Below are 20,571 nucleotides of genomic sequence, written 5' to 3'. Positions count from 1 at the left end.
GCGGTAACCTAATCCTTCATTGATTACGAGGCAGTGAGGATCAGGTACAAACCCATTCATTAACTCCGTGATGTCCTCAATAAGGTTAACGACTATCTAGCAAAGGTTGTATCTGGAGTCTGAGGAAATGGTGTGAGGACATCATTCGTGAACGAAAAGTGTTATTTTGTTCATTAATGTGTTAGCCTTGGGTTACCAGCTATAGATGGTGTCCTTTCGTATATTAGCCTAAGAGGGAGATATCGAAAAGTCAAACAGACATGTAGACAGCACATAGCCAATGCAACAACACTTGATGACCACGTGAGTCACTGGTAGACCTGCGTCGCCTACAACGTGCATGTGTAACCAGTACTTTGTACGGGAATACATCTGACTGCATCCGCACCAACCACGACAGTCTTAAGGGCACATGCTAATAGATTGCACACAGACTGTGCGTGAAAGCAGTAAATGTAATAATACTACATGATACCTCTAGGAATGTGTTTCGTCGCTGATTCTGCCCTGCTCCTTTTCTTACTACGATGTCGTCGTTTTGTAATGTTCTCCAGTTTCCCAAGCCTTTCTTCAATTTCGCCCATCCATGTTTCGATTTTATCATCACGTAACTCTCTAGCCGTCCCTAGCGAAGTAATCCTCTTGTCCACGCTGGACGCAAATCTCACCAGGTAAATCAGCCAGCCATCTATAATCTTGTTACTTAACCCCCTGGGACTCTTCTGTCTCCGAGACATTTTATATTGTAACATATCCTTTGCCAACTGGGTGGTTACATTTTTCATCTCCTGTCGTAATAAGTCCGCCTCAGAACGGAAGTCCGACCTGAGAATGTCCACTTCACGTTTGAACGTTCGAAAGTGTCCACTGTGTGCTGCAAGTTGACCAGCAGACAGGACTACAGCAAGGACGCACACTACACCCGTCATCATTATTGCGTGGTGCGTAAAGAACGAAACTCTAGTGACTGTGTGACCAGCAGAACTAAAGATCCCTTGTCATTTGTGAGGGTCATTTCCTGATAACTCTTGTAGGAGATGGTAACATAATACTCGACATTAACTCTATACATGCTAGTATATCATTGAATAGTTGATACTTAACGTACATTGATGACCATAACCCGAGACTTTGCTTTCGAGTGTGAGTAATACCATTTGCAAACTGCTGCGTGGGGAAAATTGCTACTTCAGATTACGGTGCTGTTACTGTTGGAGGTTGATGAAGTCGTTGATGACGTGAGGTGGGTTAACGTCCAGCGTGGACAAGGTCACGATGAACTTGAAACATTGCGTCCCATTTAGACGACCGGGCTTAGTTGGCAAGGGGGGATACCTGACCCCATGTAGGGCACAATGGTGTACGTCCTGCACATTTGTAACAAAAAAAATACCACAAATAACACCCCATGTCAACTCAACTTTTTTTTATGTCTATATAAGACCACATATGAAACGAGCTTGTAAGGCCTCTAGATAAGATTACTTATCATATGTGCATGTGTGGACTGTATATGAGGATGTGTGGATGAGATCACAGGCATCAGTGCATGTGTGGTCACTGGATGAGGTCACAGATATCAGTGCATGTCTGGCCTCTGGACCGCGGCGACAGCTTGGTCCGCCAGGAAGTAGCTAGGTATCGGTAAACGTGTACCAGCAGGCACTAGTGCTTTATGTGTAATGACTGCCTCTTGACAACATTAAGTACTGAGCATCGTGTCCAACGTTTTGCTAATGTAAACGTTAATGCAACACAGGCCTTGAAACAAATGCATCCAAAACAGTCCAAGTCTAGAATATATGGCAAGTCCGCAGTTTCTGACAAAAAAAAGAAAGGCTCTGGACTCCTTCACCATATTTTATTATCGTAATTTATGACCTGTTTTTCTGTTATACAGGTTCATTTAAGAGACTAGATGTTAGTCCCAATCTCAAGTGAATGCATGCGTGGCCTGCATCTCCTCCCTCACTACAGACCAAGCCCCGCCAGCCCACGGCCAACCCTAACCTCTCCACGTACCTAATACCGACCTGCTTGTAGCCGTCTTTCACGACATCTACAGTAACACTTAAAAGTAACGTTGACAATGTTTGTACGCTGATGTTTACAGATAAGATCGCGGTTTCTTTAGACCAACAAACAAACTGCCATCCCGCCATCTTATCGTCCAGCTTGCGTCTATTCTGGAACTTTTCACAGGATGCCCGTCAACATTATGAAAATATGTTTCGGGATCGGCGGGAAATTATATTAACTGCGGTAGGGGTCAGGGCAAGTATGTGACCCTGGGTCAGGGTGTCGACAGAGGGGGTCCATGCGGCTATCGAGTGCACCCACGCACTGACGGCTTCTGTGCGTCGTCATATTAACCTCCTCCCCCACCTCAGTGACCTGTATGTTCTCTGCGTCATATAAATAACCATTCTAAGCTGCAGTCATCGGCAACCTTCAACTTTCCCATCCGTTTTCACAAAGATGCTCACTTGACGAGAGCGTTGTAGTTCTGTGACCTGCTAGCCTAAATCACGGAGGTTTGTAAATAGACAACTCTGGATAGGGCAGACCATGCAGTGACCGTGATAGGTTATATATGGTCAGTATCTTCCCGCTGCCCCAGTTGTGGGGAGAAGTACGGCTTGGTCGTAACTACATGACGGATTCACCATGTCGGAAACAGTGCCTCACGGGGATTCTTGTGAGAGTCTGTCCGTAAACAACTCCCTCAACTTCCCAGAGTGTTGATAAACGGACATTACATATGTATGGAAAGGGACCAGAGTATTTACTTTCCACTTGCAGACATAGGGTCAGAATCATTTAATGATAAACCGAGTTGTTGATTTTGTCGGACGTTACATCACTAGGCATATTAAGTAGGTCTTGAGAAGCTTGAGGGCAAGGGTATACTGGTGGAAAGTGTGTTACAGACACGCAATCCTCACTCACACACAAACACACACGTCAACTCTGCATCCTCCCGCTACCTTTTTTTCTGCGTGTAATGTTGTAGGAACACTACAGAATACCATGGGTGGGTGGTGCTGGTGGGAGAATACCATGGGTGGGTGGTGCTGGTGGGAGAATACCATGGGTGGGTGGTGCTGGTGGGAGCCGGTGGCCAGTCAGGTGTCAGTGATGTTGTAGCAACACTACAGAATACCATGGGTGGGTGGTCCTGGTGGAAGCCGGTGGCCAGTCAGGTGTCAGTGATGTTGTAGCAACACTACAGAATACCATGGGTGGGTGGTCCTGGTGGGAGCCGGTGGCCAGTCAGGTGTCAGTAATGTTGTAGTAACACCGAACTGAGTACTACAGGTAGTGGTGGTACACCAGTCAGGTGTCACTGATGTAGTAACACTGTTCTGAGTACTACAGGTCATTGCAGTACATCAGTCAGGTGTCAGTGATGTAGTTACACCGCTTTGAGTACCACAGGTCGTGGTGGTACCCAGTCAGGTGTTGGGTGTCAGTTATGATGTAGTTACAAGTGTCAGTGGTGTTGTAGTAACACTGTTTTGAGTACAACTGGTCGTAGGGGTACACCAGTCAGGTGTGAGTGATGTTGTAGTAACATTGTATTGAGTACTACAATTCGTGGCGGTACGCCTGTCATGTGTCAGTGGTGGTACACCAGTCAGGTGTCAGTGATGTTGCAGTAACACTGTTTTGAGTACTACAGGTCGTCGTGGTACATCAGTCCGGTGTGAGTGATGATGTAGGAACACTGTGTTGAGTACTACAGGTCGTGGTGGTACGCCTGTCATGTGTCAGTGGTGGTACGCCTGTCATGTGTCAGTGGTGGTACATCAGTCAGGTGTCAGTGATGTTGCAGTAACACTGTTTTGAGTACTACAGGTCGTCGTGGTACATCAGTCCGGTGTGAGTGATGTTGTAGGAACACTGTGTTGAGTACTACAGGTCGTGGTGGTACGCCTGTCATGTGTCAGTGGTGGTACACCAGTCAGGTGTCAGTGATGTTGTAGTAACATTGTACTGAGTACTACAGGTCGTGGTGGTTGGAGTCGCTGTGCTAATGATATGGAGGGCAGCCGTGGACTTCACATCATACACAACATACATACTACACCACCTACAGGTAACACACGCAGAAGGCGTAACTCCGCCAGGAAGCTGAGGAACATCCTGTAGTGTTTATGCGGTTGAAGTGACATTGTAGGTAGAAATTTACGCGTTTACAGATCGTGGATGGTTGCAAATCTTAATTAACTTGGAAACAAAAGTGAAGTCAGAGGTGCAGTCACCAGTCTGCCCACTGTAACATGGATGACTGGCAACGCCCGATATGTCATATGCCTACCAACCCGGATCCCGTTCTGAATGCCCGTTTGTCCTGACATCCTGGTATCCGGGTGGTGCCCGAGTCAGTATCCCCCATTCCAGCTCTTCCTGTTGCACGGCACATTCCCATCCACCAAGTTTCCTCTCTTCCCTGCTCCGGAAATGACGTAATCTACTATGTAGGTCAGACTCGCGGTGCATGAGTGCACGGTTAAACCTAGGCACGTGGGATTCACGAACTACATTCCACGTGGTGGTACGTAAAGTTATCTCACTACTTAGATAAACATTTGTAAATGGGTGGTGGGGTAAGCCAGTGGTTAAGGCGTTCGCTCGTCACGCAGACCCGGGTGCGATTCACCACATCAGCACAATATGTGAAGCCAATTTCGGGTGTCCCCCGTGGTGGTATTGGTGGAATACTGCTAACAGTGGCGTAAAACCAATCTCAATCACTTTTGTAAATAGACTTTTCCCGTGAGAGTATTAACAAGATATGAACAGAAAGAATTACACGTTTCAAATGATGGCATACATGCCGTGTTAACAAGTCACGCAGCGATACCGGTCGCCATAGCTAATTACAATATACAAAAAGTCAGCAGCGCTGTAGTAAGTTCAAGTCAAACATTGATCCCGAATTAGCCCCGGTTCTGACCCTCGACAAACGTTTGATAAACACTTACATGTGAGAAATGAAGCGGCTTTGAAGCCCACGAAGCAAGATGAATATGTAACCACCCCTGTCTGGACCAGATAATACAGTGATTGATATCATGAGCCGGATTTTGACAGGCTTCACGTTGCTTTCAATTAAGTGAATTTAATTTGCAGTCTGAGTACAAATCTCAGCAGGGCGGATATAGATAAAAGGATCTCGTACTGACGACACAGCTATATATGAGGACACATGTTATTTGTGAAATACATGACTGACATGCCCGGTGTTACGTGTTATATACATGACTGTCAACGACGTTCTGTCGTTGGTTTCCAACGTAAAACTGCGACGCTACTAATGGATCAACAACGCCCCTCTTACTTTACATTACACAGACAAACAGCAGCTGGCATTATGTAAGATGGCACTACATCCAATACCCATGTCTGTACAAGTTCGCTTTCTCCCTCCCCACGCAGACTAAGTGACTCGGGCCAGCCCAACTGGGGTAATCTGGCCATTATTTAGAATCTGCCACTTTCCTCGGAAATATGACGTTTTGACAACAAATACCACGGGGAGATCAACATTTAACACCATCGAAGAATTCCCTCCAAACTAGTTGCAGTGTGGACACGAGAAAATTTCAAATATTTGTAAAAGTCGAAATACGCGGATTTCTTAAGAAATGACTGACCGTGTTGCCGAGTTTTTATGGGATGTTAGAATGTGAGGTTCTGGGAGAGATTATCGTGTTCGTGCCAGCTGGCACAGGTAATGGGTAAAGAAAACGGACGGGTTTTAGTGAAGGAGTGTGGCAATTTTTCTTTCGGTGAGTTTGCACATGGCCCAACAACCTTGACCGTCACAGGTGGGCCTTGTGCGTGTTCCGCTTGTATCAGCTCAGTCAAGTACGACACTGGCTTCCCTAATACACCCTTACTAAGACCGACACTTGGTTATCAACAGACCCTCAGTGAGATCGACATTGGCCTCCATCAGCTAACCCTCAAATGAGACCAACGCCGGTCTCCATTAGTGCCAGAGGACCTCCATAACGCAACCTGAACGCGCATCTCCTGGTGAGGTTTCGCTTGAAGACATATGTTAAAGCAATATTTTGGAGTCGATATAAATCTTTGCCTTACACTCGTATTATGAGAGAGTGACAGTGATTATATCTCCAGAAATAAGACAGAACTCGTACATGTGGCTATATGAGTTATGTATAGTAAACTGCATGTACTCACGTCTCGGGTAGGACGGCTCTGGCGATGGCGACTCGTGGAGACTTGTGGAGGGAGTGGTCATCTCCATATTACCTCTGGTCAGCATCATTCTCTCAAGTCGATCCACCACGCCGGTCAGGTTGGCCACATACCCGTTCAGCTGGTTAAAGTGCTCGTTGAGGGACTCCGTGTCCTGTTTCTGCGAGTTCACTTGGTCTGTAACGAACTGGAGGTTCCGGCTCAGCGTTTGCAACGCCTCCTTGGTGAAGTGAACATCTTCGTTGAGTTTCAACCATCGCCTGTTCTGTTTTGATATGGAACTGGAGTTGTCTTTGTTACTGTTCATAGAACGGAAATATTTTTCTTCGATTTTTTGCATTTTCCTGTCAATCATTTTGTCTACATCTTTGAGAAATCTCTGCATACATTTACACCTTCCCCTTTTTTTCTTGGGTTCTTTTGCAGCGAAAACTGTCCAACACAAGCAGGCAACAACGAGGCCCAGGAACAGGCCACTCGATTTCATATTGATCTCCTTGTAAAGGGTAATCTCCTTGTCAGTCTGAAAGGGTGAGTGATATGGTCACGCGCCGCACAAGTTACACACGGCAATAATCCCAAGCTGCTTGTGATACTCGCCGACTTGACAGAAACACCAGCGGGGTCAGCACACACCCCTGTGTAATACCGCGCTGATAAATCTGTCACTGAAACTCATGAAAGCAGAGACATTGTAATTTCCATGGGTGGACCACCCGAAAAACGTGTCGTCTCTCAACACTAAAACTCTGGACAAGTAATTCCTGGTAATCCGACAGCGACCTGACCTTGTCTCTTTTAATCCGCATTAATCCTCATAATAATCCTGGAAACGATGCTGTCTTTCTTAATCTGCTCCCTCTCGTTTCCCGTGTCTCACATCTTCTCTTCTCCTCGACCTGTGGACAAGCAGATAACAGCTATGTACGATGAATAGCAACAGGCACCCAACATGTTTAGTTCAAGGCATAGCGTGACAGCACATCATCAACACATAAGTGCACACACTACTCGCAACAATCGTGTATCATATAAAATGCAACATTACTTCCGTTTATAATGAAGAGACGGCAGCCGTGACACATACTGCTGTCGCTGCTGCTGCGGCTCCCCCTCCTCCTCCTACTCCTCCTCCTCCTCCTCCTCCTCCTCCTCCTACTACTACTACTACTACTACTACTACTACTACTACTACTACTACTACTACTACTACTACTACTACTACTACTACTACTACTACTGGTGCATAAGATGTGTGGCTATGTCGTTGCTGCAGGGCGTCACTACACGACATATGGCGACAGAGTATATCCCCACCCCCGCAACACTTACCCCCCGACATACGTCCAGTGTCGTCTCCAAACTGAATCCAAGAACATTAACTATTAAAGGTTCGGCCGACAGGTCTTGACGAGTTTCAAGTCAAGTGCCAAATGACAACTTCTGGCATTTTGTCATGCACTGATATGCTACTGTCTTATTAATAACATCGGTAATTGTAGAGCAACCGGATTGGATGGTACACGAGTCTATGTACCGGTAGCTAACCACCTGCTCACTACATGGTATACGCAGATGAAGGAAACAGGCTAGGGGATCAATACCTACGTTCAGGGTATATGTCCGACTGTTCCGTCATCAACAGTTGCATATCCCTGACCCTGTGTATACGGTGACTGGGCTGTACAATAACTGCATTACTCCATCAGGTGACGTCATTAGTACAGTCTAGGGTAAATAGCCAGGATATCTAACCGTATTTCCCCTTAATATTCAACACTAAATCTACCTATGGTGACAGCGGCAAGCTGTAGCAGTGGATGCTCGAGGCCGGTGACCGCTAATGAATCTCATTTCATCAGTTTGCTTGTGTATATCAGTGTGAAGTATACACCTCCCTTGTGGGAGGTACGCGGTACAGGCCCTGCCATAAAGACTCGTCATAACGCCCTGCCATGGTCATAAAAACGCCATGATTAGCTACTGACAAGCGTTGAAATGAACAAGCAATTTATGAAATCAACATCAATCTTTATTGAACAAACACAAGCATACCAAGGGATATTTACGACCTCTGACAAACACTACCTGAAAACAGTTTGTCAATGACAAGAGCAGTATATTGACACGCTGCCCCATCCTCACCTAGACCAAACAATGAAGGTTTATTAACGCAAATAAACCGTATTGTCAGACACGTTCACTGTATGGTTTATGGAACCGTCAAACATCCACGATAGCCATAACATCGCCTTACCGAATCAGAACTACATATTCAGAAGGAGTATCATAAATACCTTGACGTATACCCCAATACTATTTCATTAAACATCCTTCAAATCACGAGTATACACGACTGAATCTTCAGATCAAACGAGTATTGTTTCCACGTGTAACCGTGAAATTGAAATTCAGCCCATCTTGTGTCTACAACTCTACATCAATACATATAAGCCAAGATCTGTACTTTTTCCTAAGTCACGCCGTATACGGTGGAATTGTATGGTATGCGGTTTGGGCACTGTAGTTCTTTCATTCGATAAGACTTCCAGAAACAAACGAAAACACAGAAAAAAAGTTTCAATTAAGGTTTGTTATGCTAATTACCCCGTGGGCTGCCAACATTAACTGTCTAATTATGTCGTAATTGTGTATTAGGGCTATCTGACACGACAGTAATTACACATGGCAGGGTGGGTCTGGCAGGGCGTTAGGAGGTCCCCCACTTGTACCCTCATACAGACGCCGCCAACACTCTCGGTGATGTATGTTGCCTTCACGGTTTTATTGCTGGCTAGTGTTTGAAGTAAGGTTGTCCTAATGTGCAACATATGTCTCAGTTGAGCGAGGTTATCCAGTGTGTGACACTGATGGATGGGGAGCTGGGGATGGCTCCTTACGGTCAGGCGGGTGGATGATGTTCAAGGTGATGCATGAGGTGAAACATGGATCGCTTCACGTGTGTGGTGAAACACTAGTCAGATCAGGTGTGTGGCGCGATAGGGGTCGGGTCACGTGTGTGGTGAAACACGGGGTAGAGGTCACGTGTATGGTGAGACAGGGGGCTGGTGCGTGGTAAAACTCGGGGTAGGGGTCTGGTCCGTGGTGAGACAGAGGTCGGGTCACGTGTGTGGTGAGACAGGGGTTGGGTCACTGGTGAAAGAATGGGTTCTCAAGGGTACAAGGAATGGTGGGCATAAGGGTGGGGGCGCCGGGCAGGTGAGAAGGATGGACGCGCCTACAGGGATGGGAAGCCATGTCAATAAAGAGGGAGGGGAATCAAGTGTCGGGGAGAGGGAAGTGGACCAGGGACTAGATGGGATTCGGAGAGCACGACAGACGAGTAGTCCCGCCACTATACTACATGCTGGCGACACTATCAGTAACTTGATACACAACCTTCGCTAATCCGCCCTACTATCGACCATCAATGTCGTCAAGTACTTCATTGTGTTTACAAACAATCTCCTTAAAACGTGCATGTGCAAAACTTAAGTCTGAATTTATGTAAATGATCCCGTGAGGCCAAACAATCCGCCACCCCCACATGTCAAGGATACATGTCCGGAGTGGGTTGGTATCGGACAGGAAAGTGAACTCGGACTGTGAACATCCTAACGTTACCTCAAGATTATTAAAGACGGTGTACTAGATGCACACTGACAAAGACAGTGTGTAACTGTGGGGTCGGTGTACTACACACTGACATAGACACTGTAACTGTGAAGACGGTGTACTACACACTGACATAGACACTGTGTAACTGTGGGGACGGTGTACTACACACTGACATAGACACTGTGTAACTGTGGGGACGGTGTACTACACACTGACATAGACACTGTAACTGTGAAGACGGTGTACTACACACTGACATAGACACTGTGTAGCTGTGAGGTCGGTGTACTACACACTGACATAGACACTGTGTAACTGTGAGGTCGGTGTACTACACACTGACATAGACACTGTAACTGTGAGGTCGGTGTACTACACACTGACATAGACACTGTGTAGCTGTGGGGACGGTGTACTACACACTGACATAGACACTGTGTAACTGTGAGGTCGGTGTACTACACACTGACATAGACACTGTAACTGTGAGGTCGGTGTACTACACACTGACATAGACACTGTGTAGCTGTGGGGACGGTGTACTACACACTGACATAGACACTGTGTAACTGTGAGGTCGGTGTACTACACACTGACATAGACACTGTGTAACTGTGAGGACGGTGTATTACACACTGACATAGACACTGTAACTGTGAGGTCGGTGTACTACACACTGACATAGACACTGTAACTGTGAGGTCGGTGTACTACACACTGACATAGACACTGTGTAGCTGTGGGGACGGTGTACTACACACTGTCATAGACACTGTAACTGTGAGGTCGGTGTACTACACACTGACATAGACACTGTGTAGCTGTGGGGACGGTGTACTACCCACTGACATAGACACTGTGTAGCTGTGGGGACGGTGTACTACACACTGACATAGACACTGTGTAACTGTGAGGTCGGTGTACTACACACTGACATAGACACTGTAACTGTGAGGTCGGTGTACTACACACTGACATAGACACTGTGTAGCTGTGGGGACGGTGTACTACACACTGACATAGACACTGTGTAACTGTGAGGTCGGTGTACTACACACTGACATAGACACTGTGTAACTGTGAGGACGGTGTATTACACACTGACATAGACACTGTAACTGTGAGGTCGGTGTACTACACACTGACATAGACACTGTGTAGCTGTGGGGACGGTGTACTACACACTGACATAGACACTGTGTAGCTGTGGGGACGGTGTACTACACACTGACATAGACACTGTGTAGCTGTGGGGACGGTGTACTACACACTGACATAGACACTGTAACTGTGAGGTCGGCGTACTACACACTGACATAGACACTGTAACTGTGAGGTCGGCGTACTGCACACTGACATAGACACTGTAACTGTGAGGTCGGTGTACTACACACTGACATAGACACTGTGTAGCTGTGGGGACGGTGTACTACACACTGACATAGACACTGTAACTGTGGGGTCGGTGTACTACACACTGACATAGACACTGTAACTGTGAGGTCGGTGTACTACACACTGACATAGACACTGTGTAGCTGTGGGGACGGTGTACTACACACTGACATAGACACTGTGTAGCTGTGGGGACGGTGTACTACACACTGACATAGACACTGTAACTGTGAGGTCGGCGTACTACACACTGACATAGACACTGTGTAGCTGTGGGGACGGTGCACTACACACTGACATAGACACTGTGTAACTGTGAGGTCGGTGTACTACACACTGACACAGACACTGTAACTGTGAAGACGGTGTACTACACACTGACATAGACACTGTGTAACTGTGAGAGAGGAATGACTCACAGACAACATAATGGCCATAGTCTGAATCCCTACATACATTTAATGTCGCCTCACATTCATAAAATTGCTGACATAATCATTTGAATATTCCTCACCGCATGAATAACCCCAGTAAGTGCATGTATTGGCAGAGGGTGTAGACCGTGTGTTATGGTGTAAAGTCAGGCGTACAGTACCTTCAGCAACACATCTTCGTACAACCGACTCAGCCGACAACCACATTCACAAGTCCAAACAAATTCGTCCAGTTTGCTGCACATCTGTTAATTATCTCCATCCAACACAAACATTGACTTAACACCGCGTTAGATTTACTGTAATTCCTTTCTGCGAGTGAAAACCTGAACGATAACTCCTGCGTCTAAATCTGCGGTAATTTCCGCCAATTGTGTCACAGCTACTTACAGAGACAGTCACAAGTGCGTTACACATTTAGGCCAGAGCTACAATGTAATGATGTAACGTTATGTCAAAGGCCACCGTTCCCAGTCTGTCAGTCAGCCACAGTGTGCCTGTGTAAATCTCTCAGCAAACATTTCACGTGTCGTGCCAAACAACAAGGCTTTCACTGCGTGTTGACTCTCATATTAGTGCACAAATTTGGAGCTCTGGCCAGAATTTTGATCTTGCGTCTCACGAATCATTACCACTGTCTTCCGCTTGGCTCGGGAGAAGCTAGGTGCACTTGAGGCAGATTACAGGCAATTGTTACACATAGGAATTAACGGTAATCGCGACTTCCATACTTCAAAAGAATACTTAATATGATAATAGTGACGGAACGCAAGTATTTTATTTCTGTTGCTATCCCGCCAAGATCTTCGTTACTGGGAGCAGCAGGCACATTTATGACATCACTGTTCCAGCTGCCAACATACTTCCACATTCCATCACACATCGTTGGTTGACTCTATAAACTGGTTTACGGATCATGGATTATTGTTAATACATGTAGTCAAACAAAGGGACCTAACGTTCGTAGTACCCGTAGAAACTGCTTAAGACCTTGAGGAGTATTCACTATAGATGAAACAGGGTGTCAGGCACTAGTGCTAAGTTGGGTGGCAACAGCTTCATCACACCTGACCAGACGCCACCCTCCCTGTTACTGCAGCCTACCGCCATCAACATACAGCCAGACAAGCCACACACGGTTAACGTAGTACATACAGGCACCGCGGTCAGGGTCTATATACTCCAGGCTGTTTGGGAGGATCTGTGCTACCACAGATCTGAGTTAATGCCTTTATACAGAGTACATGTCTCTGAACAGACACCTGTCGACTTTATGTTGGGTCAAACCACGTGTGTCCCCAGCAATCGTAGCAAACCACCTACAACCCAACAATGCCTGCAACGCCACGTGACTTCAGTCTCTCCGCCAGACTGGTAACCTACACACTCCACTTCTTATCTTGTGCCAAAATACTCCAAGAAAACATACTTACTTCAAAAGAGTGACTAAGGAGGTTGACGTAATTAAATATGCTAAAAATATTTATCTGGGTAACTCTAACGTACGTAACTCAGTTAGGCGGTCAAAATAAGTCTTGTATTTCTCAGGGGTTTTCTTTCTTGGTTGTAAACTGTGGACCACACAAGTACGAGGACGGAGATTATCGACATTGATCATGAATTTAACCCTTCGCACCACGCTAATCTACCTGTCATTATTTACCATTATTACCGCCATTCTGCACTGAAGGCAACCATTGCTTCAATACGCATGTATTAAGTGTTATCACAAAGCACACAATTACCCGAGTGCTATAGTTGCTGAGTCTGCGAGGTAGGAGAAAACTGAGCCGTACACAGTGTCAGTGAACCGATCCCAGAGATAGCTCTAACCGGTGTACACCGTACTGGTTCCCCCAGCGTATCTGATGCCCTCAATAGACTATGAAGATGAACTGAGATAATGTTGTTTACAGGACTCGCTCCCTCTGTTGTGAAATGGAACTACAAAGGAGAGTAAAGTTGTGTGACAAATGTTGTCGGAGAACGAGATGGAGATATGAAGTGCCACCAAATGTACAGTCCCGTCACATGGTCAACTGAGGGATCACAGACTTCACCTTCACGGCGAAACAGTACCCGCTGAGCCTTTGAGAAACTAACAGGAAACACTGATCTGAGGAACAGCAGAACACAACACACGCACAACCCCGACAACTCTAGTAAAACTGTTGTAGATCGGTATCTGATCACTGCACACCTTCCACAGGTACTGATAATTGTATTTCTTCCCAAACTGATGCACGTACTACTTCCAGCCGACCAAGTCTATCCTTTCTTTAACTTTGTCATTTAACGCTCTCTGGGAAAACTAATCACGCAACTAAATTATTCATATTAATGCTCAGTTGAAACATTTTTGTTGAAACATTCTGACCCGGTATTGGAAGCATATTCGTCCTGGCGCCTGGCGTCGATGGACAGTATGGTGAACTGGCGTGTATATGGATAGTGTTTGTGAAAAGGCTGCTGGTGGATAGTGACACTATCTGCATGTGGATAATGACATGGCGTCTTCAGGCTGTAGTATGTGTCCAGGTGAACAAGTCTCATTAGACCAGTCGATAACATCACACACCGAGACAAAGTATGTCCAGCTGTCGGCGGTTAATTAACTATCTTTGTTAGCTTAATTTGTCCCATTACGTTTATGGGGGATGAAGATTAGGATTTGGTGTTCGCCACCCACTGAGATTAAGACGGTCCTGACTGCGATAAGAGACTTACTGGAGGCGGGGCTCGGAGTATGGTTTTCACGTTACATGTTATTCCGAGTTACAGTTCCAGGGAAGAATATCACACGAATATTGGCAGATACAGATATCTATGTCAGGTTTCTTTGTGAAGTGTCCAACCATCCATATTATTTGTCTTCAACGCCAGAATCCGCCCGTGTGAACGCCATGTCACCTGAAGCAAACAAACGACTGCAGATACTGTCTGTATGGCGATGTAACCAGTTACTGTACTCAAGCACGTTGTATCTGAAGAAGATATCTTTGGCCTAGTCGTCAGTAATCAGTATGACTCGTGTTACGTGCAGATGAAGATATCTTAGTAATCAGTATGAGAGGTGTTATGTGCTGATGAAGACATCTTAGTAATCAGTATGAGATGTGTTATGTGCTGATGAAGACATCTTAGTAATCAGTATGAGAGGTGTTATGTGCTGATGAAGACATCTTGGTAATCAGTATGAGAGGTGTTATGTGCTGATGAAGACATCTTAGTAATCAGTATGAGAGGTGTTATGTGCAGTTGAAGACATCTTAGTAATCAGTATGAGAAGTGTTATGTGCTGATGAAGACATCTTAGTAATCAGTACGAGAGGTGTTATGTGCTGATGAAGACATCTTAGTAATCCGTTTGAGAGGTGTTATGTGCTGATGAAGACATCTTGGTAATCAGTATGAGAGGTGTTATGTGCTGATGAAGACATCTTAGTAATCAGTTTGAGAGGTGTTATGTGCTGATGAAGACATCTTGGTAATCAGTATGAGAGGTGTTATGTGCTGATGAAGACATCCTAGTCATCAGTATGAGAGGTGTTATGTGCTGATGAAGACATCTTAGTAATCAATATGAGAGGTGTTATGTGCTGATGAAGACATCTTAGTAATCAGTATGAGAGGTGTTATGTGCTGATGAAGACGCCAAAGTCAGTAATCAGCATGGCAGTAATGCTTCTGAAATCACCTAGAGGGTAACAATAATGTTACCGACATACACTTGTTCCACATCTACTTAAACATCTACATGGCCCATAAGGCCATCGAAGAGGCCGTCGGCAGTGTGGGAATCTAAAATATTTAGCTGAAGAAATGGCTCATGTCATGTAAGCAAGCATTTAAGAACTGAATTTTAAGGCCACGTGTGTAAACACTTGAGACCATGCTGTAAGTCGATTATGTGAAAGTTAAGTGTAGTCCCGGATCTGTGTCGGCCATTCATAACACAGGCAAGTCGTTCGTCACTCAACATTTCATCTCCCAAAATTCAACTCACCATCTTAGTTGATGTGGAACAAGCAATCCATGTCTTTATTTAGGCATCTGGAGGTTGCAGCAGCAGCAGCACCAGAGTAAAGCTGTGATATTATGGCGATTGCGTATGTGTTAATAGACCACTCGGTCCTGTTTAGGGACTGATATTCATGTGGAATAGCTCCAGGGTGTGCTCTAATACAGAGTGTCAACTTATGAATAGTGTACTTACAGAGAAAGTGTAATCCCAAATATAACATATGATATGTTTCAAATATTCGTAATAGGTCTAAGAAACTATGGTAACAATTTAACAAACGAGTGGAAGGTACAAGTTTCTTCTTGGTTGGCACGGCAGGCATGTTACGTCCGAGATTCTCTCACGATGAAAACCCATGTCATTCAACGATTCAACTTCGTATTTCGTCTGTCAGTGTGTCTGTGTCGGTAGGTAGGTTTGGGGTAGGTTTACATCATTGTTTTTGCAGTTGAGCATCGGGGTATACTTAGCTATCGTTTCGGCAATTGCGCTTCTGTATCTTCCATGTGGAACTCCACGGCGTCGTTGCCGGACTGGCCAAAAAAAAGCACGACTTCCTCTTGCTTAACCTGTATACAAGTCCTAACACTGATGTTCAGTCGGGAAACTAACACCGGGCGGTACCGCAAAGTATTCTTACTTACAACACATGTCTATCCACAGCGCATGCCAACTGACAATCAGGAGCTTTTTCTCTCGTAGAAAATACTAACGATGAAAACCCGTAGTTATAAGTTACACAGAGAATTGACTATTCTCGACATTCATGCAAGTTTTAAGCGACCATACCATGATTGATATCGACTTCATAAAACAATAATGTTTTTATGCTGACTTATTTATAACCTAAAAATTGAAGGTGAAATATCAGTGTTTTCTTGAAACAGCGATCAGCTGCAGCTACAGCAGCAGCCGGCGACGTTTGGTACAACAACAACACAAATCCCGCCCACAGTACTGAGTACTTGTACAGCTGACACTGTCGCTCTTTCCTTGTGCTGTTCACCAATAAAACCGTTATCAATACTGCCGTATGAATAATTCACCACCGACGAAAGCCAGAGTTTGAGGTTTCCACATCGGAATGTCAAAAATGGGATACCCTTAGACAATCATCCCTTCGATGTCTTCCAGCGTCCACGATCGTCTTCAGTACCTTGAGCACTATTAATACCAACTGTTTCAATTGTGTTTGCATAAAATACTGGAACATATTTAGCATGTTTCACATATTTATAGTGAACAAAACGCCACTGGGTCCAAAAAAGTGTTTCTACAAAAGCAGTTAGTTTCATACAGGCGGTGTATAAGTGACTGAACCTGGGAGTTGACTGACAGATGAGTCCTGTTGTTGGAGTTTGATTTGCAGGAATCAGTAACAGAAGTGAGCTGGGATCAGCGCTAATGTAATGCACTGAGCAAAACCTTAGAATCAAATGTATACAGATATTAAAAACGTGTGTTTCGCTGAAGGACAAGCCCGCGGTGAACTCACTGTGCTAGGTGTGTGCCAAGTACAGAACGAAGGTAGGAGGACTACAGAATATATCAAACAATATACATATGGCTCTGAATGTACTGACTTACAGTCTTCTTAAACACAGATGTTTAGTAAACAACGCAAGTCGTAATTGTATGCCTGTACTGGAGCTTTTCTTAGAGCGACAAGAACAACTAAATGTCCCACCTCTCTCTCTCAACTCCTCCTCCCCCCAATTCACAGACACACATCCCCCTCTGAGGTCCAAACTCCCCTCCTCCTGTGCCGTCGTTTCTATTCTTCAGGGGCCAAGGGTCACGTATCCACTTGTAATTTATTTCACTAATCCTTGTGGTAATCATTAAGCCCAGAGGTCGCCTCTACCGTTGAGAGATAACTCCATCGCCTATCTCTACTTATCAGTCACATTTCCCGCCTACTCTCATCAAACTCTGGAAGGACTTCCGCGGGTCCCGGTGGATGTTTTACCCCGTGTAGTTGGATCCCAATAATCCCACATATTAACCGCGTAGAACACTTCTCGTTCCATCGAATAAACTGGCTTATCTCCACCGCGGCTCTCGTATTTCGCTGTCACACAAATTTGTGTAATGTTCCTACATGCATTAGGTGACGATTTCATTCACCTCTCCCCGTCACACTCACACATAGACAGCCGTGACACGTCAATTGCCGCACTGTCAAACTCACTTCACTGTCCTCGTCAATAAATCTTCATTTCCCCTTACGGCAGTGCAACAGATGTGCAGTGTCCCCTGTCTGCAGGAAGTCGCCGACGTTTGATGTGTACAGCAATCCAAGTCTCCCCTAACCCTATGTAGATCATGATATAACTGAGTGGAGATTCCACGTGTGTGCCTCGCTCGCCACATAGTTTACACGCCACATGTGTCAGCAGGGTGGGATGCAGGGGTGAATGAATATTATTCTTTCAGCAGTTGGTTGTGTTCAGTTAGCGACCTAACGTTAATCTGCACCCGTGAAACTAACAGGTTGTCTTCAAGTCATGTTGCTGGAGACATGTGCTTGTCCAAATTATAACCAGGAATAATTGCTGGTGCCGAACACAATTTCGCACCCCTAATTCAAGGCATCCGATGTGTATATGCGAGAGCGTGCGGGTGGAAGAGAGAGTATATATGTGCGTTCAACACGTCCCGATAAGAGAGTACCTGCTGGACCGAACCATATGTACATGTTCTAACATACTACATGCGACAACTGATGGTGGAATTAACCATATACATAATTTCAAAGTGCGAGTGAAGCAGACAAGAGCATCGGTCAAAACAAGTGGCGGTTCCATACCAAGACTCGCCGGAGCTGTAAGCTCCTAGTGGATTCTACCGCCAACTTTAATTTGCGACACACTAAAGTTTACGGAGCTCTACAAGTATACCGTTATACAATGTTCATATCAAAGTACTGCTGGTAAAACTTCACGGGCATGTAGCAAATTAGTCTTATGGAGTCTGAATGTCTTACGAAACCATACAGGGAACTTGTCAGTAACAGTAAATTAATTGGCGTACAGGTATCTATCAGCCTGTGGCAACATTTGAAGAGATTCGAGCAATGTTCCAAGTGTATTGGCTTTCCTTACTAAAGGATGTATGTAATCAACTCACCTTAAACGAAGCAAAGATATATATCCGTTTCGAATGTGCACAAAAAAATTGAAAATGATCCTTCGGTGTTGATAAAAGTAATCAAATCATCCAAACTTTGCCAAGTGTCGGCTCCTGTTGTAGAACTATACACGCTCCGTTCTTCCCAGTTGTCTACACACATCTGACAACCAGGCCACTCACTCGATCTCTCTTCCAACTCCGCAGCTAAAAATAGTTCCCCGCGGATGACGATTTGCTGTTGTAGGAGTGTGCACTGATCAGCTGGTTCTGGGACGTAGCAGCACTGTCTGCCGTGGCAACTTACACGGGTACAGTAGGTACCGCAGTGAGCGAGCCAGTCGGCGACTGATTGAGTGACAGCTATGTATACCGGCGGAAGGAAGCAGACAGATAGCGGTGTCGGAAGCGCTGACGGGCCGAGACGCGTCTGACGGGATGTTTACCTTATTAGCTTGTTGCAGGACATTTATTTCTTGTAATTTCACTGATAGGCTACCCGTCGTATTAAGATGCAGGTGCTGCTGATATTGCCATGTCGGTGTGTTATGATGTAATTTCTCAATATACAAGACTTACAACTCCGTGATAAATTGTTGATAAACCTCATTCATAAGAAAATCATAAGAAAATCAATCTTCAATAGGGCTTGAATATCGTGGTTCTTACTCAACTTTGTCTTGCGGCATGAACACTAAGTACTACCTGCTGAGACCGTACCTTTTGTCGCTCGGCGAATGATGCCTGATAGGGCGCTCTACCGCCACACTTATCAACCTCTTCACAAGTAGATACCCTCGATGTGTAGGTGCAGTGATGGAGAAGGGTGACGGAAACTAAAGCAGTGGCGATTGTAGTATGAAGTTTTGGTAACAAAGACAACTAGTTGTTACATAATTTTTATGAAACCCATTTCAGAACAGGAAAGGTTAAAGAAATCATCAATGTTACTTGATTTCTGAATGCCCTTTGAGAATTGATTTATATGCAGACATGTTTTTGTTTATATCCTGCTCTATGTTGCGATTTCTGCGCCCCGTCTCCCCTGCCCCGTCTCCCACACTCGCACAAGAGGCCTGTTGTTGCCGTCCTTCCAGGACCCCAAGTTTACGACATCCTTCTTGAACCAATCCTCGCAGTGATGAGCTGCTCCTTTGATGTTGACTGCAAGGCTTTGTGTGTTGTGACGTGTTCCCCATTACCAGGGTAATGCCAGGCTGTGGAATCTTAGTGGAACATCCCTTTGTCTCACATATCCTCACTCTCATAAAGTGAGAATGCAGGAAGTCACATTTCACGTGGTGTACAGCCTATCCACATCTCGCACTTCCTGTGTAAATGCACTTAGCTACTATTGCCCGTGTAGACGAACTTAGCTACTATTACCCATACAGATCTACTGAACTACTATTGCCCGTGTAGACGAACTTAGCTACTATTGCCCATATCTATCCACTGAACTACTATTGCCCACGTAGACGAACTTAGCTTCTATTACCCGTGTAGATGTACTTAACTACTATTGCCCGTGTAGACGAACTTAGCTACTATTACCCATATCTATCCACTGAACTACTATTGCCCACGTAGACGAACTTAGCTTCTATTACCCGTGTAGATGTACTTAACTACTATTGCCCGTGTAGACGAACTTAGCTACTATTGCCCATACAGATGTACTTAACTCCTATTGCCCGTGTAGACGAACTTAGCTTCTATTACCCGTGTAGATGTACTTAA

At 45.2% G+C, this 20,571-nt stretch overlaps 1 protein-coding gene across 3 annotated transcripts in view; it reads right to left on the bottom strand.

Moving 5' to 3' along the window:
* LOC137296576 (fibrinogen-like protein A) overlaps positions 1 to 19,189 on the bottom strand; it is a 53,322-nt gene extending 34,133 nt beyond the window's left edge. Inside the window, exons 1-2 of one of the 3 annotated variants that reach the window (XM_067828383.1) lie at positions 18,832 to 19,189; positions 6,214 to 7,130 (exon numbers count right to left, since the gene is read on the bottom strand). In XM_067828383.1, coding sequence (XP_067684484.1) covers positions 6,214 to 6,718 — 505 coding nt within the window. In that variant the 5' untranslated portion in view covers positions 6,719 to 7,130; positions 18,832 to 19,189. Of the gene's footprint in view, positions 1 to 475; positions 1,058 to 6,213; positions 7,131 to 11,839; positions 12,043 to 18,831 lie in introns of those variants that run through there. The other 2 variants (XM_067828401.1, XM_067828393.1) reach the window with 2 other exon arrangements.
* Positions 19,190 to 20,571: the final 1,382 nt, after the last annotated feature.

The sequence above is a fragment of the Haliotis asinina genome, chromosome 1, assembly GCF_037392515.1.
Source record: "Haliotis asinina isolate JCU_RB_2024 chromosome 1, JCU_Hal_asi_v2, whole genome shotgun sequence".
In the NCBI taxonomy this organism is placed as follows: Eukaryota; Metazoa; Mollusca; class Gastropoda; order Lepetellida; family Haliotidae; genus Haliotis; species Haliotis asinina.
The sequence above is the reverse complement of the archived record's forward strand: the minus strand, read 5'-3'. Positions and strand labels throughout refer to the sequence as shown.